Raw genomic sequence first — 18,554 nt, forward strand, 5'->3', positions numbered from 1 at the left:
ACAGACAGCTCCCGGGCTGTTTCTCTCCTCTTATGGCGGAGCCGTTGGCTTGCAAAGAGGTGTTGTCGTGGCTTAAAGAGCGAGGTGTGCTATCTGTGGTGCTTCTAACTGACTGCTCCAATCTCCATCGTTATTTATCATCTCCTCAACTTGATCCCTTTTCCTATGTTGGTTTTATTATTAACATCTGTAGGTCTATTATGTCTTATTTTAATCATTGTCTAGTTAGTTTAGTTCCTGTATCTAATAATTTTTAGCTCATACGCATGCTTCTACGTCTTTTTCTCAGGCTAGCACTATGTACTAGGACTCTATCCCTCCAAATGGTTAATGTCCACCTACTTATCACCAATTGATTTTAAGTAGGACAATAGCCAACTCTGTGGTTAAGTGTGCATGACTTACAATAGTCAAAAGATGGTGATCCCTAGGAAGTAAACATAGTTCAGCGTTAAGATCCATCAAATGTTTTTGGTGAAAACTTTTCGTACATGTAGCACTAATATAAAAAAATCTAGAACTTTTGTTTTCTAGTTCTTTTGTTATCATTCTTTGTTTTATGTTAAGAAAACTTGTTTACTAATACTAATTTATCTAAATTTATTTGTTTAGACAAACGTTATAAAAGTAACACAAGTCCAATAATTTATGAATGAGTTTTAGACCTTATATTTAAAACTAGTGTTAATTGAAACATGTACTCTATCTCAACTAAAAGTATAAACTAATAGTTGGATTACACATATATGATTATATATTATATATGCTCAACACGCCTCCCTCACGTGAGCGAGCCGGATACTTTTGATGCGCTCCAAGCAACACGTTATCATAGTCTCTTTTTATCGGATGACATGAAGAATTAAACTCATGACCTTTAGCATGAGGTTAACACTAGCTAATACCAAATGAGAACGATATTTCTGGGATAATCACACACAATAAAGTATTCCAACAATAATCAGATACAATAAACTAGTCCAACAATAATATACGCAGAAGATAACAACAAAAAGAGATACAATATGACTAGGAGTGTAGAGTCCTAACACTTCCCCTAGTCACGTTTAAGGGGACATATATCTCACGTTTTGAAAATTAAGAGGCAACATTTACACCACTAATAATTCAGGGATGACATTTATAATTGGCATATTTGTGAGAGACATACATTACAAATTTCCATGAAAAATTTTCAACATAGCCATCGTTGCCGCATTCATTGATCTTGTATGTGAATACTTATTGTGCATTCATTAAATATATTAGAAGTAATATAAATTTACTATTCATTTCATCTTCTAGACTAAAACTCCATAGATTAAAGTCAAAATCAGCATCAATTTTCACAACAAAAACACTTAGTATATAAGATGTAGTCACTGTTTAATAAAAAGTTTATGCACAAAGTGACAAACAATTTAACTCCAAGGTTAGTATCAGTTCAATAAAAAAAATTTTAAAATATATTGTTGATTTTATGGCTTTCGGATGCCGGTCGGTGGGCCAACACTACCGTAAAATACGTAAAGCAAAGGGTTAGATAAAAGAGTGAAGTGATAGAGAGAATAATGTTGTATTATTTCTCCAGAGTTTCGACCGCTAGAGTGCCAGAATTTCCGTCCCTTTACACGTTGATCCCGAGGGGATATTTATAATTGAGTACAAGATTCCTACAAGGAAAGTAGGGCTGACGTAGAGCCAATTCTATATGGGAAGTAGGGCTGACGTAGAGCCAATTCTATATGGGAAGTAGGGCTGACATAGAGCCAAATGGGATATGGAATCCGGCCTACTTCATACCATAACGGTCTGAGCTAACAAAGGAAACTACTTAAAATGAATAAGGAAGTTTCCGCGAAATCTGCCTGTAACCACCTCTGGGCGCACACCCAGTCGGGGATGGCTTGACTGCCAAGGAGAGGTTCTGAGGAACCGCGATACCCAGGCGAGGACACTTCGACCACAGAGCCTAGTCGCCCGATTGAGTTCCTGAGTGGTACCCGATCGGGGACACACCACCCGCGTAGCCTAGTCGCCCACCCGAATCCCACAAGGCATTCCCGGGGACACACCGACTTCCGAGGCTGGTCACCCAACCGAGTCTCATATACAAACCTAACCGAAGACACCGGTTGCCGGACCTGGTCACTTGACCCGAGTCGGCCGATCTGCGCCTGAGTAGGCGTCTGCTCTCTTAAATGGCCGGTTGCTCGAAGATGACTGGCCGCGATCTCCAGGCCCTTTATATGTATCCCAACCGGCTGTCTGATTTGGGGTATCTATCACATACACACACATAATATCAAGTGCTACGTACACTCCTTCATACTAATTCCAAAAATATGAAGTTGAAAATGAACATGTGCAAAATGGATGTGAAAATTGTTAATCAAATTGGACACATTGCGGCATCAATATGAAAATAGAACAAGAGGTACTACTCACGAACCTTCTACAAATATTATAAATATTAATATTTTATTAAATACTTCCACATGAAACATGTAGCTAGGGGAAAAAATTACCACTGCAAAATATCAACAAGAGCTTTGCAAGATTAAGAGTTAGTATAACTAATATCCCAGTCAAATAGACGTGCAACAAGAAAAATTCATAGTTTTCTACACCATAATCTCATTGCATGACGCTTCCATATATGCTACCATCAGTAACCTAATTGCAAATGACACTACCAAAAAAAAAAAAAAAACAAAAAAAAGGACAAATAGTGAAGATGTGAAGACAATGACAATGCTACCCAAAAGAGAATTAAGAATACTTAGAGAAATTGAAACCAAAAGAAGTATTTATTTAGACAGTCATTTTTAGACTATCAATTTTACAAAGTTGCAAATATTTATTTTATTGACAATTATAATGAATCTCCTATATTATCTTGCATTCATATGTACTTGGAATTACCTATTTAAATAAACATATTCGACATTTAATTACCTATGTATGAACTTCCCCTATATAATCTTGCATTGATATACTTTGAAATACTTATTTAAATATAAACATTGGGCATTAGCTTATTCGCGCAAACTAGTTATATTAAAAAAGTGTAGTTGATAATTTCGGCAATAATTGTTAAAGAATTTTAGAAGTGGTAAATAATTAAATATAATTATGATAGCATTTAATTTATACTAACAGAAGTTTATTGATGTAAGGGCAATTTTGTCGGATAAAAATGATAGTCATGAGTGATGACCAGCACCTTCTTCAAGTGGTGTAGAGGGGTATTTATAGGTGAGAAAAATTCATCTGTTAGAGAGAAAAGAAAATTGAAAACTTATTGACCAGTGGTTATTGTCCGCTGGGTAAGGAGCTTTTAATGCGACTTGTACTGTGTAGCCGTTGGCTTCAAAATGTGAACTACCTTTTTATCTTTTAGTACTGTAAAAAAAAGTACCAATTATTTAATGCTCCTTGAAATTTGAAATCTCATTCCTAGGACACCATTTATCTAGGATAATTTACCCAACTCTTAGGACTTGGACATTTATGCTACTGAGAGCATGTATGGCTTGTCCAATCGAGTCTCAGAACATGACTCGTGCTCTCGAGCTCTGGTAACGAATGATTGACTTTATCATTCATTCTCTTTACATATCAAATGATATTTCTTTATCATTTTTCAATAAGTTGCCTGAGAGATAGACCCTTCCAGGTTTCGGTCTATGTAGATCTATCGGTCTTCTCTTCTTCTTGATCTTGACGCTTGCTTCCAGAGGTTATGCTGATTCGGGTTAACACGAACTGAGCACGAATCATTATTTGTGCTGTGAACAGCAGCGTCCTAAAGGATGATTCGTTCCGTCAGAAAACTTAATACAACGAGAGAAAAAGAGGGGCCTAAATTCCTAAGTAGTTTGGTATCATCAAAATCTAATTACACATGTTCCTAAGCCTGCAAAGTCCTGTCAATTGTCATTTCGTACATGAACATGTCATCCCTAAGATCCACTGCATGGTAGACATGACCACGGTTCGGTTTGAACCGAATTGTGCACTGTTAGCACCGGACCGGAACCGAAACCGTACGGTTAGTTGCAGTTCCGGTTACGGTTATAAAAATACTGGAACCGAACATTTCCGGTTCCAAACTGTGAAATAATTTTTTTTAAAAAATTCAAACTGCCGAAGCCGTGAAACACGACTTTGGCAATTTGGCTAATATAAAGTGGCCTACTGGCCACTTCGCCAATCGCCAATTCGCCTGGCGCAAGGCATGCAACACACAAATTAAAAATGGTGGTTTTAACTAAGTTTTTAAAACATAACAATTAAAAAAAAAAAAAGAATTACGGTTGGAACTAGCGGTTCAAACCGAAACCTTATATTAAAGGTTCCGGTTTCGGTTCGCCCATTCTCGGAATCGGAACCGTGGTCATGCCTACTACGTGGTGATCATAACCTCCTTTCACTTCAAATAAATAGTCTTCACTTTGATACCGCCAGTACCCCCCTCGCTTGTTTATAAAAAAATTGACAATTTTGCAACAATTGTTGAACATATGTTGCAAGTTCAATTTCCTGCTTGCTGCCTACATTCAAACAACCTCACCATAATTTGATTTCTCAAAATCTCAAGGCAGTTTAACAAAGGATTTTTCCTAGCATCCAAAATCATAGCATTAAAGCTCTCACAAATGTTATCACAAGCATATCACTCTTACATAAATATGAGAAATGAGACCTTGACCATTGAGCAGGATGTTTGTTAGCCAACCATTCAAATGCTTCAACATCTAAACCCCTTAATTCCCTCAATGTTGCATTGAATGTTGTAACTGTAGTGGCTCTTGTAATTTTCCATAGTGCATCTTTGATTGGATTTCCAGTAAAACCAACCAGTTTCATATTCCCATGCAAGTGCCTTACACAAAAATGATGACTAACAAGGGGTAAAATATCCTCAAAAGCTGGAATTAGACCTTTTTGTTTATCAGAAATAAAGGTGAAATCTGCCTCAACACGTTCCATGACTCTTTATTTTCCCCTTCTACAATGACATATGCTATTGGAAACAGATTGTCATTAGCATCAATAGAGACTGTAGTGAGCAACATACCCCCAAATTTACCTCTTAGGTGGCAGCAATCCACACCTATGACCTATGATATGTCTACAATATTTAAATCCCTCCCTGCATGCCTCCCAACATATATATATATATATATACCCTTAACAGTCTCCTTGCACCATTTTCATCCATGAAATCAGATAACTTAATTATACAAGTTTATTTTGGATTTATCTTCTCTATTTTCTTATAATAACTCCAAATTCTATTGAACTTCAAAGTTTGCTCTCCTTAGGTCTCAGTCATAGTTAATGAAATAGCTTTGTATTCCTACCTTTTACTGATGTGAAAATGTTCAGTAGTGCAAGTTGTCTCCCTAAACTCTTCCATCTTCCAATCACTATTGCTTACAATCTGTTTCTTCCATCTCTTGGCTACCAATGCAACAGTGACCATTTTATTCTCATTAACCCACAAACAATTACAGTGTTCATCATTAAATGAAGTTATTCTCCAAGATAAGTCATTCTTATCCTTTCTTAATGTTACTTTCCATTTGCAGTCATCTCCATTACACTCAGCTACACACCTTACTTTATCATTCTTGATAAACTTCAATTGCTTTCCATTTGTCACTCCATAAGTGTGCACACCATCTTTGAACGTAGCTTTATCTTTAAAAGTTCTACCAAGCCATAGAGTATGAGGGGTTAAAACTACTTTAGGAGGCTTCACAGAATCCCATACATTTCTCTCAACCTCACCATTAGTCCCTACAATAAGTCTTTCATCTGATAAGTTCAATTCATCATTCACATCTGAAAAACCATCATCTCCATGCTCTACCTCTAAGTCATCAACATTATCTTCATCATACTCACTACATTCTTCATCAACTGAAACTAACTCATCTTCAAATTCTCCTATATAACCTTCTTCAATGATCTCATCCTCAGCAATTGAACTTGGTACAACCCAAACTTCAACTTTCTTTGGCCTAATCACACTGTTGGCTATATTGAAAGTCTTAGTATCTGATAACAACTCCACCAAACAGTCTTGAACAACTGAAAAGAACCTAAAGTTACCTTCTTTATGCCCCAGTTCACCAAACTTCTCTTTTAGGGTGATAAAACGAAATTCATCAGAATCTATGCTACTAAAGCTCTTAATTTTACCTCCCAAATATTTTGGTGAAATATATTGTTCTATCCTAGCTACATGCCTTATATACAAAGTGAGTGTGTAGGATTCTAGTCCACCTAAAGTAATCAGTGACGACAAAAACGAATTTCTATTGTTAGAACCACACTGTGGTAGTGTATTTAACTCTGACAATTTTAATTTCTTTATAATAAAGCTTAGTAAAACATTAAGCATCATACACAGTGCACAACACATGCTTTTAGGCATAATTGATCAAAATTAGATACACCTACATTAAAAAAGAGAACACAGCACACCTGCAATACGTACTGATAAAGCTAAACACCAAAATACACAGTGGCCTCCAATGTCTTTATAGTACAGAAAAGGTCTTCTGCCTAATAAAAAACCCTAGTACTATATTTAAAGCAAAGTTGGTCCCCATTAACTACATTCGAAGCTCCACAACCCCACATACATACAAACAAAACCCCAGGTCCCCACATACACATACAACAGACAATAACGACAATAATATAGGTCCTACAACAGACAATAACAACAATAACAAACCAAATTTCTTATATATGCTATGCTTTTAGGCATAAATAAGAAACAAAAAAAAAAAAGAAGAGAATCGTACCTGTATTGTACTTCAAAATAACATTTCTCCTTGAACCCATTAGCTTCTACAACGACTTGACGTGAAGTTATGATTTTAGGTTGAAATCTGGACGAATGCTCAACATTTACCTCATAATGTTTGCGATTAGGGTTAGGTTTTACGAATTGGGTTTTTTTTTTTTTTTTTTTTTTCTCTATTCTTTAAACTAAGCGTCGAAATGAGAAGGAAATACACACTTGAGAAGGCTTAAACAATGAAATTACATTTTTATCCTACATTTTAACGTGTCACAAATAGCAGTTTCGACTGAGGACCAACTCGGTGAGGAATAGCATAGTCGAGGATGCAATTGGACAATTTTGAAAGTCGAGGACCAAAGTGGTGAAATCCTTATAGTCGAGGGACCAAATCAGTAATTAACTCTAATGTATATTATGAGTTAGAATAATGTACTTTATGTGTTAGAATATTAAAATTTTTTGGGTAAAATAATGTATTTTATGAGTTAGAGTAATGTACATTATGCTTTAGAGTAATGTACATTATGCTTTATAAAAATGTATGTTGTAGTGAGTCGCGTGAAAAAAAATTACGTGAAATCACTCCATTTTTAGATTGTGGTCACACAGTTATGTGGACCACAGTACACACAATAACTATTGAGAAAATCCCTAACGGGCCAAATGTTGTGTTTCAAACACTTTGATGAATTTGACTGGTCATCTTCATTAATTCAGTCAAATAAAAAGCCTATAATTCAGCCTTTTACACAAACTAAATTAAAAGGAAAGCAGTAAACAATGATCATATGCATCAGTGGGGATTAAAAACCTGGGAAACATATTGATTGGTAAAAACTAAAAACTAACATGACTCCACCCCTAAATTGTCTGCTAATCATTTGTCATTATCAACCCTATTATAACCTTAGCTCCCATTATACAGCAATTACTAAGCTGTAATTCATTTCAGTCACTTTCAGCAGATTTTGTTGAAAAATTAAATCACAAAGTTATATTTCATTGAAAAATTATATTTCATTTTTTTTTAAAGGACCAAATTCTTTTCAATTCCGCGTGCGAAACTCTACCTTAATTTTTGCAGTATTTTGCGATGTACTTTGCATTGCCAGCAAGGTAGTATCTATGTAGATTTGATGATCTATGTGCTAGAGGATTCTCGAAACAAAGGTAAAAAAAAAAAAAAAATTGACAGATGAATCACTAAACTTATTGTTTTTGTGTAATTGTGTTACTGAACTTAAAAATGGTGCGAATAAACCATTAAACAAGTAAAAATATGTGTAATTGAGATATGTTTTCAATTTTTCTTGCTTAGAATCTGATCATATTAATTATATGGTATGTATTAAGAATTGCCCTTTCATATGTCATATTAGTTGGGATGTGAATGATTTGAATGATATAGGGGTAGATTCCAATAAGAACACCCTCCCACATGAGAACATGAGAATGAATCTAAATCATCCATCCAATAAATATTAAAGGTTAAGATTTACCATTTTTCCCATTTTCCCCCTTCCATTTAAGTTGGAATTAATTCACAGGGGTGATATAGTAATTGACTAATTGGGAAAGGAATTTTAATTGTATTAAAATTGATTCAATATCTTTTCCATGTTTGTAGGAGTTCTAATTATGGTAGGATGGATGATTAGTGCACATATTGGAATGAACAGTTGAACGGATATGATTAATTCTCACAATCTCATATAGGAAGGTGTTCTCACAAGATCCTAAATCTCTATATATAATCATCATCAAATATGAACTCTCGTGAGGATAAGTGTGAATTAATTTGATCCATCCATCTAGGATGATCAATGGCTAAAAAAATAGACTTAATTTTATAAAGGAATAAGGTTCAAATTGGCCACTGAACGTAACCTGAAAATGCAATTAGGTCACTGAACGAAAAAAAAAAAAAAAGTGCAATTAGGCCACTGAACACTCCAAAAATGTGCAATTTCACTTGATAGCAGGGTACCCTCAATTTAAGCAGGTTATCTGCTTACGTGGCAGCTGAGTTGGCATTTTTAATAAATTTTAATTAATTTTTAATAAATTTTAATAATAACTTTTTATTAAAAAAAATTAAAAATAAAAACGACTTTATTTAATTTTTTATTTAATTTTTTCTAATTTTTTATAAAATTTATTATTAAAATTAATTATTAAAAATTATTGAAAAATTATTAAAAATGTCAACTAAGCTACCACGTAAGCAGGTAACCTGCTAAAATTGATGGTAACTTGCTATCTGGTAAAATTGCATATGTTTAGAGAGTTCAGTGGCCTAATTGCACATTTTTTGAGTGTTCAATGGCCTAATTGCACTTTTTTTCGTTCAGTGGCCTAATTGTATTTTCAGGTTACGTTCAGTGGCCAATTTGAACCTTATTCCTTTTATAAATATTAGTATAAGAGAATCAACTTAGAAATTCTATGCATCTATTTCTTTAATGTAACAAAACTAATTAGACCAAATCTGTTTATTTTTGCAAACTAGCGGCAATTAATAACTCAATTGCACATAAAACACTACGAACAAAAAAATAAGCAAACAAATAATGAAGATGAAGACAATAACAAACCTATTCAAAAGCGAATTAACAAAACTTAGTGTAATTCCAACCAAAAGTAATATATATTACCTAATACCATACCAACTACAATAAGTATTTAGATAACTGTTTTTAGAAAAGTGTAAATTAAACATTAATTTTAATGACAAGAATTTTTCATATATAATCTTGTATTAATATATTTTTGAATTATTTATATAAATACAAACATTGAGCATTAAACTAGTTGTGTGATGCACGTGTAAAACTAGTTATGGAGTAAAATTATTATGTCCGATGTAGATTGAGCCTAGATCAGTCATATATGGGCTTAATCGGCAATTGCATTTCTATTATTTGTCGTTATCAATTATAAAAGTAGACGTCGTCTTCAAGTTAATTAGCTAACAAACTTGGAATTTATGTGCAATGATAAAATGCTAAGCATTAAAACTTTTTAGTGAATATAAACAGTACTTAAAAAGTTTTTTTTTTTCTTTAAAAAAAAAAGTACTTAAAATATTCTTTAGAAAAGGACTAATATATTTATGATATTTTACTTTTCAAAAACAAGTAATTATAAATAAATATTATAGCAACTCCATCTCACATGTAGTTTAATTATAAAAGTACAGTAGAGTTATCAATGTCAATTTTTTTTTTTTAATTATCAACGACTAGTAAATTTATGTTGTGGCAAAAATTTGTGTGAGAACATCTCGCGGATCATTGTTATTGAGACGGGTCGAGTACTCGAGTTGTAGACAACTGGGTAAGTATTCACAATTTCAGTTATAAGTATTACAATATTTATCATTAGTAACAATTATTTTGCCTTAAATATTATCACAATTTCACATATAAATATTACAATATCTATTATATAAAAAAAAAAGTTTATTTATTTTAAATTGGTGTTAAATTTTCTGTAATAAATATTTTAATTTCTATCATAAGTAACAAACAACTATTTTAGATTCGACCCGCCTTACGGATTAAAATCTATGAGACTGTCTCGCACAAGTGTAACTCATGTATGTTACGTTATAGTCCCTATTATAAAGTTGTCAATCTCTCTTTCTACATTATTGATTATCAATTGACGATTATTCAAACATGTTGTATTTAGTTCATTATCTGTGAATTATTATACAATGGACCAGGGTCCACCTTACAAGATGAATTATTGAAATAATATACATTTTTAATAGGGAAAATTGTACTTTTTCCCCCTGAGTTATATACTTATAGCACTTTTTCCACCTTAATTATTTAGGTAAGCACATTAGCCCCCTCAATTATTCTAAAAGTGGTGTTTTTCCCCCCCTGATATATTAAATTGACATTTCTATTCTTAAAGTAAACATTTTATTTATTTTACTTCTCCAACAAATTATTGCGTATACGTAGGGATGACCACGGTTCGGTTTGAACTGAACCGGACACTAAAGCAATCGAATTAAAAGTATCCGGTTATGATTCAGATTTAAACCCAATATTTAGATGTCAATTTATTAAAATTATGTATAAAAAATTTGAATCTTGAACCGTAAACCGGCAGTTCTGGATCCGGTTCATGATTTTGAACTGTCTTTATTTTAAAATTTTAGTTTTTATTTTAAAATAGTCTAAATTTAACAATAAATGTATTTCATTTTTTTCAGTTCGGAACATGAACAGTCTGTTCTGGTTCACGATTTTAATAAACTCTAAATATCGAGTTTCGATTCAAAATTGTAATTGGAATATTTCGGTTTGGTTGCTATAGTGTTTGTTTGGTTTGAACCAAATTATGGTCATAATTTGTTGGAGAAAAAAAATAAATGAATTATTTATTTTAAGGGTAAAAATGTCCAATTAACATTTCAGGGGGGGAAATAGCCACTTCAATAATTCAGGGCCGGGGGAAAAAATGCTATAGGTATATAACTCAGGGGAAAAAGTGTCATTTCCCCTTTTTAATATATTAAATATACATTTTAAATACATTAAATGTTCATTTTTTAAATACATTATTTGAATACTGAATATTCATTATTTAATATACTACCAAATATTCAAATAATGTGCCTTCAGAATATTGAAAAATGAATATTTATTCATGGTACAAAATATACTTTGCCATTTGTTGTCATAGACATTTCTCTCTCTCTCTCTCTCTCTCTCTCTCTCTCTCTATATATATATATATATATATATATATATATATATATATATATATAGATTTTGGTTCTTATGAGGTCAGGTCTTCCCGTGCGGTCAGTACGGCATACACCATTAGGTATGCATAAATGCACCATACAGTGTTCGAAAATATATCAGAATGAAATGCCAAAAAATGCACCACACAAAAAAAAAAAAAAAAAAAAAAAATACACCACACATAATGGTGAATTTACGAACACTGTGTGGTGCATTTATGCATACCTAATGGTGTATGCTGTACTGACCGCACGGGAAGACCTGACCTCACAGGAACCTGACCATATATATATATATATATATATATATATATATATATATATATATATATATATATATTACTTTTTTTTCTGTTTCAAAAGAGATTTAAAAAAGAAAAAAAGTAGATGAGAATAGAGTACGTCCACTATACTGAGCTTAACAACCACCCTTAGCTTTATCTTAAGTCACGAGAAAGGATACGAAAAGAGACAAAGGTGGAAGACAAAGCTGAAACTGAAATGATCTTACCCAATAATTATAAATAAATAAACATAGAAATAGGTTCGTTATTTTTCTAGGCTACTATACACCTTGATGTGAAATCTACCTATAGGTCAAGAAATAGGTTTGTAGTTTTGACGTACTAACAATATAATGATGCCTTTCTTCTCATCCTTAGTTCTCCCAAGACAACCTACTTCTTGTGCTACTCTTTTGTTCTTTTCTTATATTTTCTTGTTTTCCTTTTGATTTTGTGTCCCTTTGGATGTTAAAGGTGATACATTCGTATCCACGCCTCTTGACTTGTGAGTAGAAGAAACAACACAATATCAAGACATAGTAGCTAGAGAATGCAATATAATCTATAATATAAATTGAAACTTTACCTAATGACATGATTTGAATGTTGTACTTATATGATTTATTGAGTTAAGTTAATAATGTTTGAGTGAGACAATTTTAATATACCATTAGTATGTACTGATAGTGTATTTAGATCTGGATTCTATACAGTATGTAACATGCATGTTAATTAGGTAGAATACAAGTATGATTGAGATATAGTGTAGAAGATGTATTATTATTATTATTATTATTATTATTATTATTATTATTATTATTATTGTTGTTGTTGTTGTTGTTGTTGTTGTTGTTGTTGTTGTTGTTGTTGTTATTATTGTTGTTATTGTTGTTATTGTTGTTATTGTTGTTATTATTATTATTATTATTATTATTATTATTATTATTATTATTATTATTATTAAAGAGTACAATTTTTTTTTAAAGAGTTCAAGTACAAAATCGTAAATATACAAGAACCTCGAGAGGCTTTGCTAGGTTGGAAAGTATACTAGAGAATAAGAAAATCAAACCCCTCTAGAGTGATCTTTATTTATAATAGTGAAGTAGGGAGTTCAATGCCAAAATCTCTTGCACGATAGGAATGGTGGTTCAATTTAATTGTGATACGTGTTGGACAATGATATGATGTTTAGAGTAGCCTACGACATCAGAATTGACATGTTCTCCTAGGCACATGGTCTCATTGACTAGTTTTCAGACCTGAAGTTGGGAAACACCCAGGTCTGATAAGAACTTGGGTTATTACGTTAGTAGTCATGTTGTATAACCCCATCCAGCCACGTAGACGAAGGGGACCCCTTCGTCTCCGGCCAGCAAGGAGACGACGGGCTCCCTTTGTCTCCGGCAAGCCAGGAGACGAAGGGGATCCCTTCGTCTCCGGCAGTCAGTTTTTTTTTTTTTTTTTTTTTTTTAAATTTTAAAATAATTTATTATTTAAAATTATTAAAATAAAAGTTTAAAAATTATTTTTAATTTTGTAACCAACACAACAGGTAAACAAGTCATTTTTGGTGAAATTGCATGAATTTGTGTAGTTCAGGGACCTAATTGTTGCTTTTTTGAGTTGGGTGGCCTATTTGACCATTATTCCTTGAATAAATTATCGAAAAAATGGTCAAATAAGTCCCTAAAGTTTATTTAAAAAGTCAATTAATTGAGGAGATGAGAGGAAGAGTTTTACCATTTTCGCCTTGAAAGCTGGAGAGAGAGATCAAGAGGAATAGAGGATTGCATCTGGAAGTTGGGCGTTTCGTCATTATTAGGCTTCGGGAGAGCATTATTATTATTAGTATTATTTTTCTTCTTCTTGTAGGGGATTCCTTGGGCCTTAGACTGAGCGTCTCTGACTTCACGGAGGTAGAGGCGGATGGCGTTGTCGGCGAAGGGATTTCTCTCCGACAAGCCGCCGTTCTCCTCGAAGGCAGCGCGTAAGTGTCCGATGAGCGCATTCAGGCTGCCCCACGCTTGGCGAAGGGGACAAGTGCCGGGCCCCGCCGGCTTCGGCTCCCCGAAGTACACGCAGCCTTGTAAGTGAACCTTAGTCTTCCCGAACTCAGGGCCGATTTTTAAATTTTTGTGGCCCTGTTTGAGTAAATAAATAAGGCCCTACCAAAATTAAAATGTTTAAAACAAATACCGTAATTTTATTATCAAAATATATAACACAAAAGATTTATCCGTGCATCGCACACACACTGCACGGATAATGGGCAATTATTTGCTCGAATTCAAGCAAGGATAACATAAAAAACATATTCGATACAACCTATTTCATCAATTGCACTATATAATATTCGTTGTTATAATTTAAAGATTATAACAAATCTTTTCCGTGCAACGCACAAGTAAAAATAGACATATTATGGAATAATAATAATAGTGTGCACAAGTTTTGAACCTTAGACCTCAAAGTTAAAATACAATAAATACATGTTCCTACCATTTTTTTATAAAGCCTTTTAGGTTTAAATAAAAACATTTAATTTTTATTACTATACTAACTAGGTAAAAATAAAATATTGAGCTTCTAAAATTTGGGGCCCCTCTAAAATTTGGGGCCCTCTGCTGTAGCCCAGCTTGCACAGCCCAAAATCCGGGCCTGCCCGAACTGGTCGAGGCACCGGAGGAAATCGATGACATGATTGTAATTGCAGAGGGGAAGTGGGACCGGCGGCCGCTGGTTCTTCAAGTACAGCCCGAACGTGTTCCAGTCGCGGCGTTTTTGCGCCTCATAGCGGCTGAGCTGAACCGGCGGATGAGGCGGCACCACCGCCGGTCTCCAAGACGACGACGACGACCCCTCCCCTAACTCCCTCCCTTGATGATCGCCGGATGACATCATGATTGAAATTAAAATTTGAAATGATATGATTTCTAACAGTGAATAATACGAAATAGCCCACTAAACTTTTAAAAAGTGCAATTACACACTTTAACATGGTACATTGAGGTAATGAACTCCAAAAATCGGTAAATAGTCTACTATTAGAACTCATTAGGGTTCCAGCATCTATTTTATCCATCTCCAGCGACGGTCGAACCGTCGCCGACCACCGTCTACCAGAAAAGGTGACCAGTTGGTCACCTTCTCCCACGGAAACGACCAATTGGTCGCTTTACACCTTCCCCGGCAGAGCGACCAAGTGGTTGCTTTATCCGACGGAAGGCAACCGCTAGTCGCCTTCTCTGAGATGAGAAGGTGACCACTAGCCGCCTTCTATGAGATGAGAAGGTGATCAGTTGGTCACCTTCCATGGAGAAGGCAAACTGTTCGCCTTCTCCATGTAAGGTGCCAACTACTCGCTCCATTGGGGAAGGCAGCTAGTTGGTCGCCTTCCGCCAAAAAAGGCAATCAACTGGTCGCCTTCTTCGGTAGACGGCGACTGGCAACAGTTCGATCGTCGCCCGCCGCCGGATTGTCATCGGAGATGGATAAAATTGATGTTGGAACCCTAATGACCTCTAATAGTATGTCATTTATCGATTTTTGGACTTCATTGCCTCAATATTACATGTTAAAGGGTGTAATTATACTTTTTAAAAGTTTAGAGTGCTAATTCACTTTTCAGGTAAAATTTAGAGGCTTATTTAACCCTCTTCCCTAAACTATCTTCATCCTATCATTTTATGTGCAAGTACACACATTTGTATTTTAAAAAAATAAAATAAAATTGCCATGGTTTATCTCATAACTATGACAAAATTAATTTCGTTATTCTAGAGTTAAATAATAATAATAATAATAATAATAATAATAATAATAATAATAATAATAATAATAATAATAATAATAATAATAATATACAAATTATATATTGAATTTATATGTTAGTTATTTCAATTCCTAAAATATAAATATCAAATTTATAGAAATGTTTTACATTATTATTATTATTATTATTATTATTATTATTATTATTATTATTATTATTTATAATAATATTAATATCTAAAATCTAAATAAATTTAAGATTTTAATATAAAGTACTAATATTGGGCACCCATTTTTTTGTTGCATCACGCATAGAAAATACTGGTAATAATAATGATGATGATGAGTTTTCCTAAAAAGATTTTTCACACAAATTATGTCATGAGATTTGGCTTACTATGTTTAGTGAACTTGGCATTAGTGATTGAGTGAGATACAATTTCAATCGTTTGAAAAGATAATAAGCAGCATGCATTCATTTGATACACAGACACAACTATGTAGCATTTTTAACACTTATCTCATAAAACGTTAGGCCACGCGAGACAGTCTTCAACTTATCTGGAAGAAACTTTAAGGCAAGATGTGACCAATGCCTGGCCTGTTAAAAACGTTTGCCATTTGATCATTGAGCCATATATATATATATATATATATATATATATATATATATATATATATATATATATATATATATATATATTTTTAAGAGTAGGTCTGCCTCTTATGAGATTCTTCTAAATTATGTGCATGATCATTCTGACTACGTTTTCTATATTTTTTGAACATAATTCCCATTTTTTTATGTTTTTGTATAAATTGCTCTCATGGAGTCATGGTATATCCTTTATGAGGTGTAGTGTTAAACCAATCATTATTTCAAGGACCATGGTCCACACATTTGTGTGAACCATAAATAAAAAGTATATTTTTAATATACTAAAAGTGCATTATTTATATACATAAAATATAGTATTTGGAAATACATGTTTTTGTTTATATATTATCAAATAATGTATATTTAGTACACAAATAATATACTTTTAATATATTAAAAATATATATTGCATTCATGATCTACACAATAATTTGCCGTGGAACTGGAAACCACCCTAAAAATTGCACAATTGCACGGGTCACTACATTGCTTGAAAATAAATTTGAAGTTGAAATTTATGGGCCAGATCTGGTTACTGTTGGACCAGCTTAAGATGAACTATTGAACTTATAATGTCTGGGCTTTATTTCTGGGCCAGCTAAACCAATACTGCGCCATAATGAAAGCCCAATTGGTAGATATTGGCAAATTTTACTGTGAACCATTGTCCATGTAGCAGTGTGGAGTGTAGACCATGAAGTAGGTATCATTCTAATTATACTTTGGTTTTATTTGATAATATTGTTCTACTTTTCAATTTTATTTTCCAATTTTCACACATATTGGTTTCATTATAGCAATACCAAAGTATCATTTTAATTTTGAGTTAATACCCAAAATCGTCCTCGACTATAGTGGTTTTTCTCAATTTCGTCCTAAACGACTTTGGTGACCTAATATCGTCCCAGACTTTTGTGTTTTGCTCAATTTAGTCCTCCATTTGTTATTCCGTCAAATTGGTGTTAAATTAAGGGACAATTCAGTAATGTCAATATTGATCTCTCTTTACTTTCAACTTGTGAAGTTTGAAATTCCTCTTTCTTGTACGAATTACACTCAGAATTACTCCCGGACCTGCAAATCAAATTTTATATTTGCAGTTTTAGGAGTAATTCTGGGAGTACGTAAAAAAAAATGGATTGCAGTTCACATGTCTATGAGTAAAGAGATGCCAATATTAAAATTACTGAATTGTCTATTTATTTAACACCAAATGGACAGAATAACAAATGAGGGACTAAATTGAGCAAAAACACAAAAGTCTAGGACTAAATTGAGCGAAACACAAAAGTCTGGGACGATATTAGGTCACCAAAGTCGTTTAGGACGAAATTGAGAAAAACCACTATAGTCGAGGACGATTTTGGGTATTAACTCTTTTAATTTTAGTACAGTTTCATTTGACAATATACATTATTGCATAAGTTCTGTTTTCTAGTTTCATTTTCCACACTCACTAGTTTAATTATAGTAAAGTTGATGTATTTTTTTTATTTTTTTTTGGTATACCCAAGTTTCAACTGTCGGACACAGACTAGTCCCCTCCCTGGTGTATTATTTTAATTATACTATATTTTAAAGCTGATGTACTATTTTAATTACACTTCAAGTTCATTTGACAATACATATTATTGAATGGCTATAAATTTTAGTTTCATTTTCCAAACACACTAGTTTTATTATAGTAGCACTAAAGTATCATTTTAATTGTCAATGAACTTGTAGTCTAGTGACACCAAGTTGCTCTCCCATATGGGAAGTTGTGGGTTCAAGCTTGTGGAGGTGATATTCACTCTTTGTGCTTCAGATTTTGCATTATATATTTATAACAGAGTTAGTAGTATTAAAAAAAAAAAAAAAAGTATCATACTATAATTTCATTTGACAATATACATTATTGAATTAGCTCTGTTTTTTATTTTCATTTTCCACACACTAATTTCATTATAGTAATACTAAAATATCATCTTAATTCTACTATATATTTTGCGAAAAAAAAAATGTCTCAATTACACATATTTTGCACGTTTGATATTCAGTTACACATTTTTTTAATTTTTTTGACCTAATTGCATAAAAGTAAAAAACGATAAGTTCAAAGACGAATTTAATACTTTTTCCTTTTAATTTAACTTTTTAAAGTTCATGAACACAATTACTTTTCCATATAAAATTCAAAACCTAAGTGGTTTTCCAAAAACAAATTAAGAGATTATAGTTGGTTTCACCAATAGTAAACATAGACAA

The 18,554-nt window shown here is 33.0% G+C and overlaps 1 protein-coding gene across 1 annotated transcript; it reads right to left on the minus strand.

Moving 5' to 3' along the window:
* Positions 1–13,614: 13,614 nt before the first annotated feature.
* On the minus strand, positions 13,615–14,779 carry LOC109172198 (protein LIGHT-DEPENDENT SHORT HYPOCOTYLS 10-like). Its single transcript, XM_019321346.1, has 2 exons — positions 14,537–14,779; positions 13,615–13,980 (listed from the first exon to the last, which is right to left on the minus strand). The coding sequence occupies exons 1-2, from the start codon at positions 14,777–14,779 to the stop codon at positions 13,615–13,617; spliced, it is 609 nt and encodes a 202-aa protein (XP_019176891.1).
* Between the last annotated feature and the right edge of the window lie 3,775 nt (positions 14,780–18,554).

The sequence above is a fragment of the Ipomoea nil genome, unplaced genomic scaffold, assembly GCF_001879475.1.
Source record: "Ipomoea nil cultivar Tokyo-kokei standard unplaced genomic scaffold, Asagao_1.1 scaffold0415, whole genome shotgun sequence".
In the NCBI taxonomy this organism is placed as follows: domain Eukaryota; kingdom Viridiplantae; phylum Streptophyta; class Magnoliopsida; order Solanales; family Convolvulaceae; genus Ipomoea; species Ipomoea nil.

Excerpts from the sequence above, each read along its gene's own strand:
- LOC109172198 (XM_019321346.1), bottom strand. The coding sequence starts at position 14,779 with ATGATGTCATCCGGCGATCATCAAGGGAGGGAGTTAGGGGAGGGGTCG. Across the intron at positions 13,981-14,536 it reads GCCTCGACCAGTTCGGGCAG|ACTAAGGTTCACTTACAAGG; the intron begins GCCCGGATTTTG and ends GAGTTCGGGAAG.